The sequence below is a fragment of the Oncorhynchus tshawytscha genome, linkage group LG02 (genome assembly GCF_018296145.1).
Source record: "Oncorhynchus tshawytscha isolate Ot180627B linkage group LG02, Otsh_v2.0, whole genome shotgun sequence".
NCBI lineage: Eukaryota > Metazoa > Chordata > Actinopteri > Salmoniformes > Salmonidae > Oncorhynchus > Oncorhynchus tshawytscha.
Genome location: NC_056430.1, coordinates 72,841,644 through 72,864,247, shown reverse-complemented (window position 1 = coordinate 72,864,247; position 22,604 = coordinate 72,841,644). Strand labels below are relative to the sequence as shown.

At 42.7% G+C, this 22,604-nt stretch overlaps 1 protein-coding gene across 3 annotated transcripts; it reads right to left on the bottom strand.

Moving 5' to 3' along the window:
- Window positions 1-6,988: 6,988 nt before the first annotated feature.
- On the bottom strand, window positions 6,989-20,536 carry LOC112238540. Of its 3 annotated transcripts, none has more exons than XM_042304382.1 (10): window positions 20,350-20,536; window positions 19,617-19,932; window positions 18,048-18,443; window positions 17,591-17,890; window positions 17,442-17,474; window positions 15,963-16,064; window positions 15,696-15,726; window positions 14,760-14,819; window positions 14,618-14,652; window positions 6,989-7,358 (listed from the first exon to the last, which is right to left on the bottom strand). In XM_042304382.1, exons 2-10 carry the CDS (start codon window positions 19,762-19,764, stop codon window positions 7,348-7,350), a joined length of 1,116 nt encoding a protein of 371 aa, XP_042160316.1. In that variant the 5' UTR covers window positions 19,765-19,932; window positions 20,350-20,536; the 3' UTR covers window positions 6,989-7,347. The 3 variants fall into 3 exon arrangements, with proteins under 3 accessions (XP_042160316.1, XP_042160317.1, XP_042160315.1); XM_042304381.1 differs by having other exon boundaries at window positions 6,990-7,358; window positions 14,770-14,819; window positions 20,350-20,533; XM_042304383.1 differs by lacking the exon at window positions 17,591-17,890 and having other exon boundaries at window positions 14,770-14,819; window positions 20,350-20,535.
- Between the last annotated feature and the right edge of the window lie 2,068 nt (window positions 20,537-22,604).

The following is a 22,604-nucleotide window of genomic DNA, read 5'->3' as shown; positions in this document are numbered from 1 at the left end:
TACACTGTAGAACACACTGTAGAGTCCATCTCACCTCACTGTTACTAATACACTATAGAACACACTGTAGAGTCCATCTCACCTCTCACTGTTACTAATACACTATAGAACACACTGTAGAGTCCATCTCACCTCTCACTGTTACTAATACACTATAGAACACACTGTAGAGTCCATCTCACCTCTCACTGTTACTAATACACTATAGAACACACTTTAGAGTCCACCTCACCTCTCACTGTTACTAATACACTATAGAACACACTGTAGAGTCCATCTCACCTCTCACTGTTACTAATACACTATAGAACACACTGTAGAGTCCATCTCACCTCTCACTGTTACTAATACACTATAGAACACACTGTAGAGTCCATCTCACCTCTCTCACACTATAGAACACACTGTAGGTACCTCACCTCTCACTGTTACTAATACATATAGAACACACTGTAGAGTCCATCTCACCTCTCACTGTTACTAATACACTATAGAACACACTGTAGAGTCCATCTCACCTCTCACTGTTACTAATACACTATAGAACACACTGTAGAGTCCATCTCACCTCCCACTGTTACTAATACACTATAGAACACACTGTAGAGTCCATTCTCACCTCTCACTGTTACTAATACACTATAGAACACACTTTAGAGTCATCTCACCTCTCACTGTTACTAATACACTATAGAACACACTGTAGAGTCCATCTCACCTCTCACTGTTACTAATACACTATAGAACACACTGTAGAGTCCATCTCACCTCTCACTGTTACTAATACACTATAGAACACACTTTATCTCACTCTCACTGTTACTAATACACTATAGTACATCTCACCTCCCACTGTTACTAATACATATAGAGACACACTGTAGAGTCCATCTCAGCTCTCACTGTTACTATTACACTAGAACACACTTTAGAGTCCATCTCAACTCTCACTGATACTAATACACTATAGAACACACTTTAGAGTCCATCTCACCTCTCACTGTTACTAATACACTATAGAACACACTGTAGAGTCCATCTCACCTCTCACTGTTACTAATACACTATAGAACACACTGTAAGTCCATCTGACCTCTCACTGTTACTAATACACTATAGAACACACTGTAGAGTCACCTCACCTCTCACTGTTAATAATACACTATAGAACACACTGTAGAGTCCATCTGACCTCTCCTGTTACTAATACACTACTTACAGTTCTTTAACAAGAGGATGTTTATCCCCGTCCCCACAGGAGGCATTTCCCCTCCTCCCAGGCCATTATTATAAAGAAGAATGGGTTCTTTATTGACTAGCATGGTTAAATGAAATAAATAAAATCACACACTCACTGAACCATACACTGAACCATACACTGAACCATACACTGAACCATACAATGAACCATACACTGAACCATACACTGAACCACACAGGTGAGATCATAAGATCTGAATATCACACTTTTAGTGACCTCCCCAATCTCTCCTTTTAATAATTCAACAGTTCCAGTCTGACTGGACGCAGCCCATTGGTGCTGGCAAACACTATGGGCTGTCTGTCATTGGTGCTGCAAAATTGGTGCTGCAAAATTAATAATATGACATGCACACGATTATCCAGCACCATCGTCTGTATAACAACTCATTCATAATACACACATTTTATCTGAGTAATATTGTATGATACCAAGTTACATGGAAAGTCAACCTAACTGTTGATATAGAACATCAAAATTATATTTCACCTGACAGAACTTCAATTTCAAGAATAAATCAAACACACCTCATCACATACTTTAATGATAACACCTGGACAATGACAGTGTGGATACCACCACATGAAGGGATCAATTATAGAATTGAACAATTATTTAATATAAATCAAATCAAATCAAATCAAATTGTATTTGTCACATACACATGGTTAGCAGATGTTAATGCGAGTGTAGCGAAATGCTTGTGCTTCTAGTTCCGACAATGCAGTAATAACCAACAAGTAATCTAGCTAACAATTCCAAAACTACTACCTTATAGACACAAGTGTAAGGAGATAAAGAATATGTACATAGAGATATATGAATGAGTGATGGTACAGAGCGGCATAGGCAAGATACAGTAGATGGTATTGAGTGCAGTATATACATATGAGATGAGTATGTAAACAAAGTGGCATAGTTAAAGTGGCTAGTGATACATGTATTACATAAGGATGCAGTAGATGATAGAGTACAGTATAGACATATGAGATGAATAATGTAGGGTATGTAAACATTATATTAGGTAGCATTGTTTAAAGTGGCTAGTGATATATTTTACATAATTTCCCATCAATTCCCATTATTAAAGTGGCTGGAGTTGAGTCAGTGTGTTGGCACCAGCCACTCAATGTTAGTGGTGATGCGTTGTGCAGACCTCACCACCCTCTGGAGAGCCTTACGGTTGTGGGCGGAGCAGTTGCCGTACCAGGCGGTGATACAGCCCGACAGGATGTTCTTGATTGTGCATCTGTAGAAGTTTGTGAGTGCTTTTGGTGACAAGCCGAATTTCTTCAGCCTCCTGAGGTTGAAGAGGCGCTGCTGCGCCTTCTTCACGATGCTGTCTGTGTGGGTGGACCAATTCAGTTTGTCTGTGATGTGTACGCCGAGGAACTTAAAACTTACTACTCTCTCCACTACTGTTCCATCGATGTGGATAGGGGGGTGTTCCCTCTGCTGTTTCCTGAAGTCCACAATCATCTCCTTAGTTTTGTTGACGTTGAGTGTGAGGTTATTTTCCTGACACCACACTCCGAGGGCCCTCACCTCCTCCCTGTAGGCCATCTCGTCGTTGTTGGTAATCAAGCCTACCACTGTTGTGTCGTCCGCAAACTTGATGATTGAGTTGGAGGCGTGCGTGGCCACACAGTCGTGGGTGAACAGGGAGTACAGGAGAGGGCTCAGAACGCACCCTTGTGGGGCCCCAGTGATGAGGATCAGCGGGGTGGAGATGTTGTTGCCTACCCAACCACCTGGGGGCGGCCCGTCAGGAAGTCCAGTACCCAGTTGCACAGGGCGGGGTCGAGACCCAGGGTCTCAAGCTTGATGACGAGCTTGGAGGGCACTATGGTGTTAAATGCCGAGCTGTAGTCGATGAACAGCATTCTCACATAGGTATTCCTCTTGTCCAGATGGGTTAGGGCAGTGTGCAGTGTGGTTGAGATTGCATCGTCTGTGGACCTATTTGGGCGGTAAGCAAATTGGAGTGGGTCTAGGGTGTCAGGTAGGGTGGAGGTGATATGGTCCTTGACTAGTCTCTCAAAGCACTTCATGATGACGGAAGTGAGTGCTACGGGCGGTAGTCGTTTAGCTCAGTTACCTTAGCTTTTTTGGGAACAGGAACAATGGTGGCCCTCTTGAAGCATGTGGGAACAACAGACTGGGATAGGGATTGATTGAATATGTCCGTAAACACACCAGCCAGCTGGTCTGCGCATGCTCTGAGGGCGCGGCTGGGGATGCCGTCTGGGCCTGCAGCCTTGCGAGGGTTAACACGTTTAAATGTTTTCCTCACATCGGCTGCAGTGAAGGAGAGTCCGCATGTTTTGGTTGCGGGCCGTGTCAGTGGCACTGTATTGTCCTCAAAGCGGGCAAAAAAGTTATTTAGTCTGCCTGGGAGCAAGACATCCTGGTCCGTGACGGGGCTGGTTTTCTTTTTGTAATCCGTAATTGACTGTAGACACTGCCACATACCTCTTGTGTCTGAGCCGTTGAATTGAGATTCTACTTTGTCTCTATACTGACGCTTAGCTTGTTTGATAGCCTTGCGGAGGGAATAGCTGCACTGTTTGTATTCGGTCATGTTTCCGGTCACCTTGCCCTGATTAAAAGCAGTGGTTCATGCTTTCAGTTTCACACGAATGCTGCCATCAATCCACGGTTTCTGGTTAGGGAATGTTTTAATTGTTGCTATGGGAACGACATCTTCAACACATGTTCTAATGAACTCGCTCACCGAATCAGCGTATTCGTAAATGCTCTATCTTAAAAACTTGACTGCTGACAATGACATGCACATGATTGGGGCCCAATGAATGGACCGATGAGCAAAATACTACAAGATATATCTGAACTATGCCTTTAATAACCAATTCTGTAAACACAAATCTCCAAACAAAGCAGCTTTATACAAGCCTGAATTTGACCTGAATTTGACCTGAATGTTACCTTGACAAAACATTCATCCAACAACCTGAATGCACGACTGTAGCGTTGTGGTGTGAAGGTGTTGGGTGGATTAGTAGGTCTGTTATCTTATGGTTGAAGAGGGAGGGTCGTACTCTTAGAGCTACTGAATATCTTATGGTTATGGGTCTACTGAATATCTTATGGTTGAAGAGGGAGGGTCGTACTCTTAGAGCTACTGAATATCTTATGGTTGAAGAGGGAGGGTTGTACTCTTAGAGCTACTGAATATCTTATGGTTGAAGAGGGAGGGTTGTACTCTTAGAGCTACTGAATATCTTATGGTTGAAGAGGGAGGGTTGTACTCTTAGAGCTACTGAATATCTTATGGTTGAAGAGGGACTGGGTTGTGGGACTCTTAGAGCTACTGAATATCTTAAGAGGGAGGGTCGTCCTCTTAGGTTGAATATCTTATGGTTGAAGGGGAGGGTTGAGCTACTGAATATCTTATGGTTGAAGAGGGAGGGTTGTACTCTTAGAGCTACTGAATATCTTATGGTTGAAGAGCGAGGGTTGTACTGAATAGCTTATGGTTGAAGTGGGAGGGTCGTACTCTTAGAGCTCCTGAATATCTTATGGTTGAAGAGGGAGGGTCGTCCTCTTAGAGCTACTGAATATCTTATGGTTGAAGAGGGAGGGTTGTACTCTTAGAGCTACTGAATATCTTATGGTTGAAGAGGGAGGGTCGTCCTCTTAGAGCTACTGAATATCTTATGGTTGAAGAGGGAGGGTCGTACTCTTAGAGCTACTGAATATCTTATGGTTGAAGAGGGAGGGTCGTACTGAATATCTTATGGTTGAAGAGGGAGGGTCGTACTCTCTTCACACTACCGAGCAGAGCTGTATTGAGCGGGCCTGGTTATTCATCCTCCAGAGTGTCTGGAACTGTGCTGTAAAGGACCATGTGATAATCACGGTATTGACAGGGTTAACAAGACGTGTGAAAAAAGCATCGGTGTTGACCCTAAATAAAGGACATGTATCCTTCAGGAACGTGACGATTGATACTCAGCAAGGGTGTCGTGGTCCTACTGTACAGTCTCTATTTCCAGGCACCTTTAAAACAATGATATATCTGCTTCCTTCCAGGCAATAAGCCAATGGTTATTGCAGAAACAACATCCTTCGTCCTGACCTGAGGGATTGTAGATTTGTGCTCAACAATCACATCACTCATTCAATCCATCATGGGCCGTTACATATTCATACAACAGAAAATCCCTGGCATGTATCCAAAATGGTACCCTATTCCCTATATGTAGTGCACTACTTTTGACCAGGCCCCATAGGGTGACGTGTGTCCCCATATAGCAGGCAATACACTTACAGTGAAGTACTACAGTAAAGAAGTAGGGTGCCCAGGTCATCCATTAACTCATATTCATGTGGAGTGTTTTGAATAGAGAGCGGCCTTTGGCTTGAACAGTGGCGCTGGATTAGTGGGTACCCTATTCCCTATGCAGGGCACTACTTTTGCCCAAAGCCCTATGGGCCCTGGTCCGAAGTAGTGCACTACATCAAGAATAGGGTACCATTTGGGACACAGATAATCGTCAGCAGCTCTTATCTCCTGAAGTCTTATCTCACGGCCACCTGTAAACTCACAGGTCCGGCTAGCAGCGATCCCATGTCAACCCTGTCCGACTTAAACAACTAGGAGTCATACAGAGTGGCCTTTCTGATCAATTGCCACCGGTACAATGATGCTACTATTACTAGTGTGATTTATAGTCTGTAATAGAAACTCATATACAAGTATCAGTGATGTATCACCACAATACTTCTCTCCTCGCTCTACCTTTAGTAATGCGTTGTGCCGTCGCTCAGTATCGGTCTAGCAGTGTGTCTCATTGGCTTCCTCCGCCTTTTGGACATCTAAGCAACAACCACACATCTGATAATAATACATGACAATATGTGGTTTCCTCTCCTGTATGTATTGTGAACACATTGTTCCAGAGGTCTAGGTGTTGCTGTAACCTGGCCCTCTCTTACGTTTTTCCACTGACAATAACTGTGGGTGAGACATTAAACTGGCGAGGTGGAGCTGAACTGATGCACGTTCAATCATTTCCAGCTGACAAATTGTAAAAGAGAAGCTATCGCTGTTAAAGTACGAACTCTTCACGGAGAGTGCCCTCTAGTGTCTCTTTCATGGAACTTCAATGTAAAAAAAGAATTGTTGGGCAAATGAATACTCTTGATTAAAGGGAAATTTCACATAATTTTTTACACGTGGCCTTAAGTCTACGTGCATCACACTCAAACACATGAAGCCGCCTATAATTAAATTACAGCTTTTATTATAAAATACATTTTATGTACATGAAACAACTGATGAAATTCAATAAGATTCAGTGAAAGTGACCTAATGCAAACTTGTGAAACTAAACACGTTAGAGGAAATGTGAACTCTGTTCCTGTAATCACGGCTATTTTTTCAGCCAGAAATGTAAACAGAGAGAACATGTTTCCCATAGATAGAGAGAGTTGTGATGTACGATTAGACATGTGGTTGTTGCTTAGATGTCCAAAAGGTGGAGGAAGTCAAAGAGAGTAGGTTGACCTTTTAGATCAATTAATATAGATAGATGGAAAAGAAACGGGTTCAGGGAGAAAAGAGAGGGATAGAGAGGGAAAGGGTTCAGGGAGAGAGAAGAGAGGGATAGAGAGGGAAAGGGTTCAGGGAGAGAGAAGAGAGGGATAGAGAGGGAAAGGGTTCAGGGAGAGAGAAGAGGGGGATAGAGAGGGAAAGGGTTCAGGGAGAGAGAAGAGAGAGAGAGGGAAAGGGTTCAGGGAGAGAGAAGAGAGGGATAGAGAGGGAAAGGGTTTATGGAGAGCGAAAAGAAGGATAGAGAGGGAAAGGAAAGGTGACAGCGAGAACAAGAGATCAGAAAGAAGGACAGGGAGCATGAAGAGAAGTACTGTATAGAGATGAGAAGGGTCAGGGAGAGAGACATAAGAAGATAGACAGAAAAAGGAATAGAGAGAGAGCGAGCGAGTGAGAATAGAGGGAACGAGAGAGCGGTGAAAGAGGTCAGGAGGATGGTGTGTTGCCAAATGTAGAGAGAGTTCTCCATGGAGGGGACCTGCTGAAGGCTGTCTCTGCTGCTCTGTCGTCGTTACCCCATTCCTGCACACACACACACACACACACACACGGTTTCATTTTTACAGCACATTTAAGTCAAATTTGAAAACTTCCTTTTTCTTTTGAAGCAACACATGTCATTACGTAAAATCAAAACACTTCCTTTAGAAGAGGCTCTTTTAGGATCTGTTTCCCCTGATGGATTATAGCTTCACATGAAGTCGTGATGATAGCATTGTGGTGACTCTGTCCATGGTAACCCATATACTAGCACCTTGTCTGGGGAGAGGGTTTAGTTTAATAAGTCCACCTCATCAAGCTAATTAATGAGATGATTACAGCTAACGAGAGGAGGAGGGCCCATGCAGGCTGGCCCAGGTCACAGAGGAGCAGTCATGGGAAGTTGACTCAAAGTGTGTTTGTGTTCAGTAGGGAGGCAGACAGAGACCACAGAGCCCCAGGACAGCAACACATTTAGACCCAACCAAAACATGAGATCATTACTTGACACATTGGAAAGAATCAACAACAAAAACAGAGCAAACTAGAATGCTATTTGGCCCTAAACAGAGAGTACACAGTGGCAGAATAGCTGACCACTGTGACTGACCCAGACTTTGACTATGTACAGACTCAGTGAGCATAGCCTTGCTATTGAGAAAGGCCGTCGCAGGCAGACATTGCTCTCAGGAAATGACAGGCTATGTGCTCACTGCTGTTGTGACAAGAAAAGGGCAACCAGTGAAGAACAAACACCGTTGTGAAAACAAACATATTGATGTTTCATTATTTTCCCTTTTGTACTTGAACTATTTGCACATTGTTACAACACTGTATATAGACATAGTATGACATTGGAAATGTCTTTATTCTTTTGGAACTTCTGTGAGTGTAATGTTTACTGTTCATTTTACTGTAAATGATCTACTCCACTTGCTTTGGAAATGTTAACATATGTTTCCCTTGCCAATATAACCCATAAATGAGAGTGAGAGAGATCTCCGCAATCTTCCCCAACTCAAGGATCGTGGTGTCAACCCTTCTACAGAGGAAGGACTTCCACCCTGCCACAATCCAAAGAATAAACGTCAATGTACATTATCCCACCCTCGATCTGGACTGTCTCTAGGACCATGTTCACCTGTACAGGGAGACAGTCACCATCCTTGCCAAGACTCTCAAGGACGTCACTTTAAACCCGACCTCTCCACCCAGGAACAGCGAAGCAATCTCCACCCCCGAGATCACTAAGGCAACACCCCGGACCAGCACCCAGGCTCCCCCAGCCCCGGCCACAGCACCACCAACCTCAACGCCCACCGCAGCTCAGGCCAGCCCAGCTCAGCTCAACCCCCCTCCGGCAGTCTCATACCTGAAGGAGCCACAGCACAGCTTCAACCCCCCCCAGCCCACCAATGACATGACTGACATTAAACACATGCTGAGTCTACTATGCTCATAATCAACTAGGAGGCTATCTTAACTGATAAAAACGTCTTCCTCTGTGCCTCATTCATTCCCCTCTCAGAGTCACAATACCACAATGAAGAGAGTTTCTCCATTCTACAGGGGGAGATTAGTCACTTTCAGGCCCAAGACGGCGTACTGGTCTGTGGAGACCTGACTGCTAGAATAGCAGAAGAACTAGACACTATTACATTTGGCAGTTTGGAACATAAACTTTATTCAGTGGGGCAAAAACGTTTTTAGTCAGCCACCAATTGTGCAAGTTCTCCCACTTAAAAAGATGAGAGAGGCCTGTAATTTTCATCATAGGTACACTTCAACTATGACAGACAAAATGAGGAAAAAAATCCAGAAAATCACATTGTAGGCTTTTTAATGAATTTATTTGCAAATTATGGTGGAAAAAAAGTATTCGGTCACCTACAAACAAGCAAGATTTCTGGCTCTCACAGACCTGTAACTTCTTCTTTAAGAGGCTCTTCTGTCCTCCACTCGTTACCTGTATTAATGGCACCTGTTTGAACTTGTTATCAGTATAAAAGACACCTGTCCACAACCTCAAACAGTCACACTCCAAACTCCACTATGGCCAAGACCAAAGAGCTGTCAAAGGACACCAGAAACAAAATTGTAGACCTGCACCAGGCTGGGAAGACTGAATCTGCAATAGGTAAGCAGCTTGGTTTGAAGAAATCAACTGTGGGAGCAATTATTAGGAAATGGAAGACATACAAGACTACTGATAATCTCCCTCGATCTGGGGCTCCACGCAAGATCTCAACCCGTGGGGTCAAAATGATCACAAGAACGGTGAGCAAAAATCCCAGAACCACACGGGGGGACCTAGTGAATGACCTGCAGAGAGCTGGGACCAAAGTAACAAAGCCTACCATCAGTAACACACTACGCCGCCAGGGACTCAAATCCTGCAGTGCCAGACGTGTCCCCCTGCTTAAGCCAGTACATGTACAGGCCCGTCTGAAGTTTGCTAGAGAGCATTTGGATGATCCAGAAGAAGATTGGGAGAATGTCATATGGTCAGATGAAACCAAAATAGAACTTTTTGGTAAAAACTCAACTCGTCGTGTTTGGAGGACAAAGAATGCTGAGTTGCATCCAAAGAACACCATACCTACTGTGAAGCATGGGGGTGGAAACATCATGTTTTGGGGCTGTTTTTCGGCAAAGGGACCAGGACGACTGATCCGTGTAAAGGAAAGAATGAATGGGGCCATGTATCGTGAGATTTTGAGTGAAAACCTCCTTCCATCAGCAAGGGCATTGAAGATGAAATGTGGCTGGGTCTTTCAACATGACAATGATCTCAAACACACCGCCCGGGCAACGAAGGAGTGGCTTCGTAAGAAGCATTTCAAGGTCCTGGAGTGGCCTAGCCAGTCTCCAGCTCTCAACCCCATAGAATATCTTTGGAGGGAGTTGAAAGTCCGTGTTGCCCAGCAACAGCCCCAAAACATCACTGCTCTAGAGGAGATCTGCATGGAAGAATGGGCCAAAATACCAGCAACAGTGTGTGAAAACCTTGTGAAGACTTACAGAAAACGTTTGACCTCTGTCATTGCCAACAAAGGGTATATAACAAAGTATTGAGATAAACTTTTGTTATTGACCAAATACTTATTTTCCACCATAATTTGCAAATAAATTCATAAAAAATCCTACAATGTGATTTTCTGGATTTTTTTTTCCATTTTGTCTGTCATAGTTGAAGTGTACTTATGATGAAAATTACAGGCCTCTCTCATCTTTTTTAAGTGGGAGAACTTGCACAATTGGTGGCTGACTAAATACTTTTATGCCCCACTGTATTTGACAAATGAGCCTCCTTGGCTAATCTAAAGAAACATAGAGCAAACCAAAAATAACAGATAATTAAAAATGGTTTGATAATGATTGCAAAAATCGAAGAAAGTCATTGAGAAATATATCTAATGCAAAACACAGAATCAGACAACAACAATACACGCCTTCAATATGGGGAAACACTGAAGCAATACAAACACACCCTAAGAACAAAAAAGGAACAGCACATTAGAAATCAGCTGGATGGAATTGTGGAATCCATAGAATCAAACCACTTCTGGGAGAATTTGAATAAATGAAACAAATCTCATCATGAGGAATTGGCTATCCAAAATGGTGATATGTGGAGAAATCACCTTTGCAAACCTCTACAGCAATATAACAAAGATCCCAGAACAAAACAAGAAAAATATCAAATACTTGAATCAGCAGTCAAAGACTATCAGAATCCTGTGGATACCCCAACTACAGAAGAAGAATTATTGGAAAAACGATATACTCTCCAACCCAAATAGGCCTGTGGTACTGATGGTATTTTAAATTAAATGATATAATTTACAGATCACAAATTCAAATTGGCTATACCTCAAACTCTTCAACATTATCCTCACTGAAGGCATTTCCCCCTATTTCTGGAACCAAGGATTGGTCAGACCAATCCATAAAAAGGGAGACAAATTTGACCCAAATAATGACAGAGGAATTTGCGTTAACAGCAACTTGTGGAAAATTCTCTGCAGTATCATAAATAGTAGACTACGTCATTTCCTTGATGAACACAATGTCCTGAGCAGAAGCCAGAATTTAAAAAAAAGAGATTGTACAACAGACCACATTTACACCATCCACACTCTAATTGACCAACAAGTAAACCAAAACAAAGGCACAATCTACTCGTGTTTTGTCAACTTCAAGAAAGCATTTGATTCAATTTGACACGCAACTATTTTTTTAATGAACTAATAGAAACTGGTATTGGAGGAAAACATAATGATGTTATTAAATCAATGTACACTAAAAACAAATATGTGTTTTGCAACAAGCAAACAGACTTCTTCTCTCAGGGACGGGGAGTGAAACAGGGCTGCCCAATAAGTCCAACACTATTTAACATCTACATTAATGAGTTAACAACAAGCAAACAGACTTCTTCTCTCAGGGACAGGGAGTGAAACAGGGCTTTAACATCATCTACATTAATGAATTAACAACAAGCAAACAGACTTCTTCTCTCAGGGACATGGAGTGAAACAGGGCAGCCCCATAAGTCCAACACCATTTAACATCTACATTAATGAGTTAACAACAAGCAAACAGACTTCTTGTCTCAGGGACGGGGAGTGAAATAGGGCTGCCCCATAAGTCCAACACTATTTAACATCTACTTTAATGAGTTAACAACAAGCAAACAGACTTCTTGTCTCAGGGACGGGGAGTGAAACAGGGCTGCCCAATAAGTCCAACACTATTTAACATCTACATTAATGAATTAACAACAAGCAAACAGACTTCTTCTCACAGGGACATGGAGTGAAACAGGGCTGCCCCATAAGTCCAACACTATTTAACATCTACATTAATGAGTTAACAACAAGCAAACAGACTTCTTGTCTCAGGGACGGGGAGTGAAACAGGGCTGCCCAATAAGTCCAACACTATTTAACATCTACATTAATGAATTAACAACAAGCAAACAGACTTCTTCTCTCAGGGACATGGAGTGAAACAGGGCTGCCCCATAAGTCCAACACTATTTAACATCTACATTAATGAGTTAACAACAAGCAAACAGACTTCTTGTCTCAGGGACGGGGAGTGAAATAGGGCTGCCCCATAAGTCCAACACTATTTAACATCTACTTTAATGAGTTAACAACAAGCAAACAGACTTCTTCTCTCAGGGACATGGAGTGAAACAGGGCTGCCCCATAAGTCCAACACTATTTAACATCTACATTAATGAATTAACAACAAGCAAACAGACTTCTTCTCTCAGGGACAGGGAGTGAAACAGGGCTGCCCCATAAGTCCAACACTATTTAACATCTACATTAATGAGTTAACAACAAGCAAACAGACTTCTTGTCTCAGGGACGGGGAGTGAAACAGGGCTGCCCAATAAGTCCAACACTATTTAACATCTACATTAATGAGTTAACAACAAGCAAACAGACTTCTTCTCTCGGGGACAGGGAGTGAAACAGGGCTGCCCAATAAGTCCAACACTATTTAACATCTACATTAATGAGTTAACAACAAGCAAACAGACTTCTTCTCTCAGGGACAGGGAGTGAAACAGGGCTGCCCCATAAGTCCAACACTATTTAACATCTACATTAATGAGTTAACAACAAGCAAACAGACTTCTTCTCTCAGGGACGTGGAGTGAAACAGGGCTGCCCAATAAGTCCAACACTATTTAACATCTACATTAATGAATTAACAACAAGCAAACAGACTTCTTCTCTCAGGGATGGGGAGTGAAACAGGGCTGCCCAATAAGTCCAACACTATTTAACATCTACATTAATGAGTTAACAACAAGCAAACAGACTTCTTCTCTCAGGGACGGGGAGTGAAACAGGGCTGCCCAATAAGTCCAACACTATTTAACATCTACATTAATGAATTGGCAAAAACGTTAGACGAATCTGCAGCAACTGGTTTCACTGTACACAACACCGAAATCAAGTGTCTGCTGTACGCAGATGACCTGGTGCTGCTGTCTCCCACTAAGGAGGGGTTACATCAGCACCGAGATCATCTGCACAGGTTCTGTCAGCCCTGGGCTCTGACAGTTAACCTAAAAAACCTGAATATGATGATTCTATTTGGACACAGTTCTATTACAACACACCAAAAACGACACGTTTCTAGGACTAAATATCAACAACACAGGTAGCTTTCACATGGCTGTAAACGAACTGAGACAAAGCAAGAAGAGCATTCTATGCCATTAAAAGGAACATTAAAATCGAAATTTCAATTAGAATCTGGCTCAAAATGTTCCAATCAGTTATAGAACCAATTGCTCTATATGGCAGCGAAGTATGGGATCTGCTCTCTAATAATGAATTTACTAAATGGGACAAACATCCCATCGAAATACTGCATGCAGTGTTTTGCAAGACTGTATTGCAAGTGCAAAGAAAAACTCAGAATTGGGCCAATACCCCCTCCTTATTCGAATTCAAAAAAGAGACATCAAATTTTACAACCATCTAAAAACAAGTGACCCCAAAACATTCCATCACAAAGTCCTACAATGTCAACACATGAAACAAGGGAAGAGTCCCCTCAGCCAGCTGGTTCTGGGGCTCAGTTCACTAACCCAAACCAACCCCATAGAGCCTCAGGACAGCACTCAGAAAATCTGGCCCAACCAAATCATCACAAAGCAAAAATAAGAATACATCACCTATTGGAAAGACACCACAAGAAAATCAAAGTAAACTTCAATGCTATTTGGCTCTAAACGGACAGTACATGGTGTCAGACTATCTGACCACTGTGACTGATAAAAAAAACTGAGGGAAACACTGACTAGGTACAGACTCAGGGAGCACACAACCTGAGGGTCAGCCAGTGAAAAGTGCAATGTAATGTCAATAATATTTCCCGTTTTGCTTTTCATACCAAGCCATGTGGCTTCTCAGTCAGGTTGAGACTGGTCTACTAACATTGCTTTAATGTATTATTATTCTCATTGATATTGTTGTTGTAGTTGCTGTTCATGGTAATCCCATTTCCTCTACTACTATTGTTATTGCTGTTGGTCCCTCAATTTCTTATATATATATATATTTTGACAATGTAAGTCATTTAACTTTCCATGACAATAAAGTCTATGAGAGAGAGAGAGAGAGAGAGAGAGAGAGAGAGTTGTGATGTATGATTAGACATGTGGTTGTTGCTTACGTGTCCAAAAGGTGGAGGAAGTCAATGAGACTAGGTTGACCTTTTAGATAAATAACAAAGTATATTGAGTTGAATTGGAGAGAGAGAGACCTTACCTGAGAGGTAATGCTGACACGTTTGAGGGTCAGGTCTGGAAACACACAAACAAATAGAATCATGTAAAAAAGGATGTCAGTGATGATCACTATATGAAGGCATTATGAGACATAAGATCATTGAATCACTCTATTCACTTACAAACACTCACCAAGAACATGGTCCCCGGAATGAAGCTTGGCCCATAGAAGAGCCCCCTCCCTAGACACAAGAGAGAAATACTACTATAAATACTATTTTAAATGGATAGTTTTTCTCCCTTTAGAATCATTTTTCTACTAGAAAACTATTCTAAAGGGAGAAATACAATTAGAAAACTATTCTAAAGGGAGAAATACTATTAAAAAACTATTCTAAAGGGAGAAATACTATTAAAAGTATTCTAAAGGGAGAAATACTATTAGAAAAATGATTCTAAAGGGAGAAATACTTTAAGAAAATGATTCTAAAGGGAGAAACACTTTTAGAAAACTATTCTAAAGGGAGAAAAACTATTTGAAAAATTATACTAAAGGGAGAAATACTATTAAAAAACTATTCTAAAGGGAGAAATACTATCAGAAGAATGATTCTAAAGGGAGAAATACTATCAGAAGAATGATTCTAAAGGGAGAAAAACTATTTGAAAAATTATATTAAAGGGAGAAATACTATTAAAAAACTATTCTAAAGGGAGAAATACTATCAGAAGAATGATTCTAAAGGGAGAAATACTATCAGAAGAATGATTCTAAAGGGAGAAAAACTATTTGAAAAATTATACTAAAGGGAGAAATACTATCAGAAAATGATTCTAAAGGGAGAAATACTTTTAGAAAAATGATTCTAAAGGGAGAAAAACTATTTGAAAAATTATACTAAAGGGAGAAATACTATTAGAAAACTATTCTAAAGGGAGAAAAACTATTCGAAAACTATTCTAAAGGGAGAAATACTTTAAGAAAATGATACTAAAGGGAGAAATACTATTCTAAAGGGAGAAACACTATTAGAAATACTATTCTAAAACATCTCATGCTCTATGATATTACTGTACTTCCCTGAAAGTTAGAGACTCATAAAGGATCCAACACCCACCTTTTCCGCTTTTCTTCCCCCATTACCTTAACTGGACAATGAGAAGAGAAATGAGAGAAGAGAATTACAAACTGAAAAGGTGTAAAGAACAGAGTCAGTGATGTCATATTTTGAATGGTAAAGGACATTTCTTTAAAGGTTTACTAGCCTGGTCCCAGATCAGTTTGTGCTGTCCTGCAAACTCTTATTAAGGTAAACCGCTCCTGGTTGACAAGAGAGCACAAACTGTTCTGGGAACAGAGTATAGGTTAACAGGTGTAACATTACCTTTCCTCTGCACCGCCACACCCACGCCCACCAGTACAATGAAGAACAGAACCACAACAGAAAGACATCCCAACACCAGAGGCCAGTCCACTCCAGTCAGCCCTAGCAGAAAGACAATATCACCTGTCAATCAACGAGCCCCCATATACATATGTATTATCTTAGTTAGAGCCAGTTTGCTACAGCAGGAAACTAATCCTGCAGCAACAGGAAATGTTGTTGTAATTTCCAGGTTATAATTATTGGACATTTTTTGGAGAAGTTGAAAAACCTTTCGTAATGAAAAATCTGTGGAAATTGTGTCTGTGTCTAATATCAATACCAAACATCAGGCCCACACTGTGTCTAATATCAATACCAAACATCAGGCCCACACCGTGTCTAATATCAATACCAAACATCAGGCCCACACTGTGTCTAATATCAATACCAAACATCAGGCCCACACTGTGTCTAATATCAATACCAAACATCAGGCCCACACTGTGTCTAACATCAATACCAAACACCAAGCCCACACTGTGTCTAATATCAATACCAAACATCAGGCCCACACTGTGTCTAATATCAATACCAAACATCAGGCCCACACTGTGTCTAATATCAATACCAAACATCAGGCCCACACTGTGTCTAATATCAATACCAAACATCAGGCCCACACTGTGTCTAACATCAATACCAAACACCAAGCCCACACTGTGTCTAACATCAATACCAAACACCAAGCCCACACTGTGTCTAATATCAATACCAAACATCAGGCCCACACTGTGTCTAATATCAATACCAAACATCAGGCCCACACCGTGTCTAATATCAATACCAAACATCAGGCCCACACTGTGTCTAATATCAATACCAAACATCAGGCCCACACTGTGTCTAATATCAATACCAAACATCAGGCCCACACTGTGTCTAACATCAATACCAAACACCAAGCCCACACTGTGTCTAATATCAATACCAAACATCAGGCCCACACTGTGTCTAATATCAATACCAAACATCAGGCCCACACTGTGTCTAATATCAATACCAAACATCAGGCCCACACTGTGTCTAATATCAATACCAAACATCAGGCCCACACTGTGTCTAACATCAATACCAAACACCAAGCCCACACTGTCTAACATCAATACCAAACACCAAGCCCACACTGGGTCTAACATCAATACCAAACACCAAGCCCACACTGTATAACATCAATACCAAACATCAGGCCCACACTGTGTCTAACATCAATACCAAACATCAGGCCCACACTATGTCTAACATCAATACCAAACATCAGGCCCACACTGTGTCTAATATCAATACCAAACATCAGGCCCACACTGTGTCTAACATCAATACCAAACATCAGGCCCACAATGTATCTAATATCAATACCAAACACCAAGCCCACACTGTGTCTAATATCAATACCACGTCAGAAGGTGATTTGTTGATTGTAGTGGTTCCGTGAGTTACCTGGTGAGGAGGAAGGGGAGATGGTGGTCTTTTCTGGAAGACAATGACAGACAATATTATAGGTGAAAAATAATACAAGGCTGCCTCTTGAGTGGTGTGAGTTGACGCACACAAGCTCAGACAGACACAGACATCAGAGAGATGCAGACCTATGACTCTAGGCACAGCCAGCAGTGCACTTCTCTCTGAGTGGCTCCACTCTGCTCCCAGCAGGGAACTGTATTGGCACTGGTACTGGTCTGACAACGGGCCGTCCTGGGCAGGCAGGGATGAGAGAGCAAAAAGGGCACGATGTCGGGTAGCGGGGGCACTACGGGTGGCATCAGGGAAGGTACTTCCCAGGCGGTATAGAGAGAAGCGGGCACCAGGGAAGGCAGGTGAGCCAGTACACACCAAGGCCCACTCCCCAGCCTGGCTCTGGAGAGAGAGAGTGGGCACCGGCAACAGCTCTGGGATGGCAGGCCCACCAGAGAAAAGATGGAGAGAGAGTATGGGTATCATATTTTTCTCACACACAATCCTAACCTTAACCATTGGGAATAAAATATGTAACTGACATTAGATCAGTGTCTAGCTGCAATTTCACCTCTCAACCAGATCTCTCACCTGTGACCGTGACAAGAACTGGATGACTGGCGGTTGAATTAGCTGGTCCCTGACGAGGCACTGTAACCTGGTAGAGGCAGGTGTAGGACCCCCCCTCGCCTCCCCTCACGGGCCCCAGGTGGAAGGCCCCGGTCTGGGCTGTGGAGTGGGACACCAGGGAGGCCTGGGGGTGGACCATGGAGCTCCCCATGGAGTGCCCAGTCACTTTAGCTGTCCTCAGCAGTAGGAAAGCCTCTGGTTTCGGGCTCTGCTGGGAGTGAGGAGGAGGGGGGGAGCAGTGGAAGGATAACGTCTGGCCGTGCTTCACCTGACCACCTGGGGGATCAACTGAGAGGATGGGTGGGAGGAGAGGGGGGGGAGGAGGAGGAGGAGGAGGAGCTCTAGGAGAAGCTACACCTAGACAGAGAGAGGGAGAGGGAGAGAGAGAGATGTATGCTGCAGTTGTTTATGTGTTGGGGGGCTAGGGTCAGTCTGTATTATCTGGAGTATTTCTCCTCTTATCCGGCGTCCTGTGTGAATTTAAGTTTTCTCTCTCTCTCTCTCTCTCTCTCTCTCTCTCTCTCTCTCTCTCTCTCTCTCTCTCTCTCTCTGTTGCACCCTCTCACACACTGTGATTATTATTATTTGACCCTTCTGGTCATCCATGATCATTTGAACATTTTGGCCATGTTCTGTTATAATCTCCACCCGGCACAGCCAGAAGAGGACTGGCCACCCCACATAGCCTGGTTCCTCTCTAGGTTTCTTCCTAGGTTCCGACCATTCTGGGGAGTTTTTCCTAGCCACCGTGCTTCTACATCTGCATTGCTTGCTGTTTGGGTTTTAGGCTGGGTTTCTGTACAGCACTTTGTGACATCAGCGGATGTAGGAAGGGCTTTATAAATACATTTGATTTGATATAAAGGGGTTGTCATGGTGAAGTCTTCCTACCATAAGAAAAGTAAAGAAGGGAGCTTTCTTTCAACTCCAAGGAGATTAATTCAGGAGCTTGTTACTTTCGTAATAAACGTTATCAAACCAAATGCACAGTTGTCTATAGGCACTATGTACTGAAACTATACATTTAGACATTGGATATTTAGCAGAAATTGTATATCCGGTCTCTGAGGTAATGTGAGAACTGCCATTTAAGTTTACCCTCTGTTGTCATTCACACTTCCTGCCTTAACTGTCAGGCTTGATGTTTGTGGTTTCTATATAACCTACAGGGTGTAACAGTACGATACACACATTCATGCACACACACACGTAACCACTGAGAACACCTATGGCAGTTTGGCCAGTGGTGGTGGAGAAGCGGATGGGAGTGTTTATTGACTTCCATCACCAGAGGCTTTTAACCTAGCATAAACCTCAGAACCGTTTCTCACTTTGAAATAGCATTTCCATGTACCGTTACAATAAATTGCAGAAAAAGATTTCTGTGATTTTGATTTTCATCATTATTTGTAGTGATCGTGGCGCTTGCAGTGGTTTCTGTCCCAGATCCACGGGTCCAACTTTCTCAACTGCTTGATCCAAAATCATCAATCATGAATATAAAACTCAGTATAAAACTCTAAATCTCACCTTGTTGTTTCAGAGTCAGATAGTGGCTGTATGGGCTGTACATCCCCTGGCTGTTCTGATATAGGCAGCAGTATAGAACCTCCCGGGCCGAATCCTCCCTCACTCTCACTGTGAACTGGGCCTCCTGTCTCTCACTGGGGAAAGTCATGGTGTCCACCAGCTTTTTAACCCGGTGGAGTCTGAACAGGATCCCTCCAGGGCCCTCAGGGGCCCGACAGACCAGGACCACAGCCCCCAGGCTGGTGTTTTCTACAGAGGAGGCCTGGGTGAGGGAGGGTGTTGGGGGAGACTGGGAGGAGGTCTGAGGATACTGTAACTGGGGAGGAGCAGTCAAGTGTGAGGCCCAGTAATAGTAAACACTGCATTCCACTCAACAGATAGAGGACACAGGAGGCTGCTGAGAGGAGAACGGATCATAATAATGTCCGGAACGGAGGAAATGGAATGGAACCAAACACCTGGAAACCATGTATTTGATGTATTTGATACCATTCGCCTAATTCCTCTGCGGTCACTACCACGTGTCCGTCCTCCCCAATTAATGTGCCACCAACCTCCTGTGATCTAGGATCACATTACCCCATCCAAATAGACTACTTAAATTGTCAGGAAATAAAGATGACAGAACTGATGCCAAACATCAGTGAAATATCTCTGTGACTGAAATGGCTTAACTTCTTTACCCTGACATCTACAACATAAGTGTCAGTCAATTCATATTTAAAGTACTTACCCCAAAGTTGTAGATAACAGATGAGCAGAACAAATATCCAAAGTGAGAGATGGTATCGACAGACAAGCATCTTTGAAGGAGCAAGCAGTCTTTCTTGTGTGTGGATGTGGAAGCATCTGCTCTAGGTGGAGGCAAACAGGATCTGCTGTGTGTGTGTGTGTGTGTGTGTGTGTGTGTGTGTGTGTGTGTGTGTGTGTGTGTGTGTGTGTGTGTGTGTGTGTGTGTGTGTGTGTGTGTGTGTGTGTGTGTGTGTGTGTGTGTGTGTGTGTGTGTGTGTGTGTGTGTGAAAAGTATGACAATGTCTTAAAATAGGACTGAGAGGAAGTACAACATACAGGCACACTTCCTTTTAAGGGGTTAATGGGATGTGAGATCATATAATAATAAACCAAGACCACAGAATGTCCCTGGTGTGGATCCATGCATATTGTACACAGAGCCTGAGACATACACTGAGTGGACAAAACATTAAGAACACTTGCTCTTTCCATGACAAACTGGCCAGGAGAATCCAGGTGAAAGCTCTGATCCCTTATTGATGTCACTTGTTAAATACACTTCAATCAGTGTAGATAAAGGGGAGGAGACAGGTTAAAGGAGGATTTTTAAGCCTTGAGATAATTGAGACTTTGATTGTGTATGTGTGTCATTCAGATTGTGAATGGACAAGACAACAGATTTATGTGCCTTTGAACAGGGTATGGTAGTAAATGCCAGGTGCACCAGTTTGTGTCAAGAACTGCAACGCTGCTGGGTTTTTCACACTCAATAGTTTCGTGTGTGTATCAAGAATGGTCCACCACCCAAAGGACATCCAGTCAACTTGACAAAACTGTGGGAAGCATTGGAGTCAACATGGGCCAGCATCCCTTTGGAACGCTTTCAACACCTTGTGGAGTCCATGCCCATGCTCTTTATGTAGTCGTCACAAGTTCATTAATCATATGGGTAAGTAGGCAACATGCACAGAGCAGACAGACACAATGAAGTAGTGTAATGCCTCTGGAAACGCCTTGCAGTACAACACTGACACCTAGTGGATGGGAAGTTGCACTGCCCTCCTGCCATAGATCATATAGAACTTTTATGGACAAGAACTGGGACAGTTCTGAAGCATAATAAAACCAAACTAGAACGCTATTTAAAGTCAAATCAATTGTGCTTTTAACATCATATTTCAATGGAATTCATTTATTTAGTCATATTTAATGTATTGCTTTGACATTTATTCAACAAAGGGATAAATCTATTAGCTCTGTTCCATGGCAAGAGTGTGGGTTCCTCTACTAACCTCTACTAGTGAAGGACTGCGCACTGGACCAGAGCTAGATATTGACTTCAAAGTGGTGATAGTGCATTTGCTGCGTAAACACGCGCGATAATAGAGGTGTCCACAGTGGAGATGTCATAATGCCCATACAACCTAGCGGTCAAACAGGGAAATTATTCCAATCATTTTTCCACCCTTCATTTATCTCGATAGGGGATTTTAGAAACACTTAAAATAAGTGGAGAACTTAAAATATGCACTCCAAATATGATGAACACGTATTGATGCACTGCACACTAATGTACAGTCCCTTGTTCACAAAGTCGACGAAATCAGGGCAAGAGTTGCTTTCCAAAGAGATACCCGGGATTGTAACATTCTCTGTTTCACGGAAACATGGCTAGCTTGGGACATGCTGTCGGAGTCAGTACAGCCAACAGGAATAAACATCTCTATGGTAAGAAGAAGGGATGGGTGCAAGTTTCATAACAACTCATGGTGTAATTGTAACAACATACAGGAACTCAAGTCCTTTTGTTCACCTGACCTAGAATTCCTCACAATCAAATGCCGACCGTATTATCTTCCAAGAGATCTCCCCTCGGTTATTGTCACAGCCGTGTATATCCCATCGCAATCAGATACCAAGACGGCCATTAAGGAACTTCATGGACTTTATGCAAACTGGAAACCATATATCCTGAGGCTGCATTTATTGTAGCTGGGGATTTAAAAAAAGCTGATTTGAAAACAAGGCTACCTATATTCTATCAGCATATCGATTGCAGTACACGAGCGAGGAACATGCTCGACTATTGCTACTCTAACTTCTGCGATGCATACAAGGCCCTCCACCGCCCTCCTTTTGGCAAATCTGACCATGACTCCACCTGGTTGCTCCCCTCCTATAGGCAGAAACTAAAACAGGAAGCGCCGTGCGTAGGTCTATCCAATGCTGGTCTGACCAATCAGATTCCACAGTTCA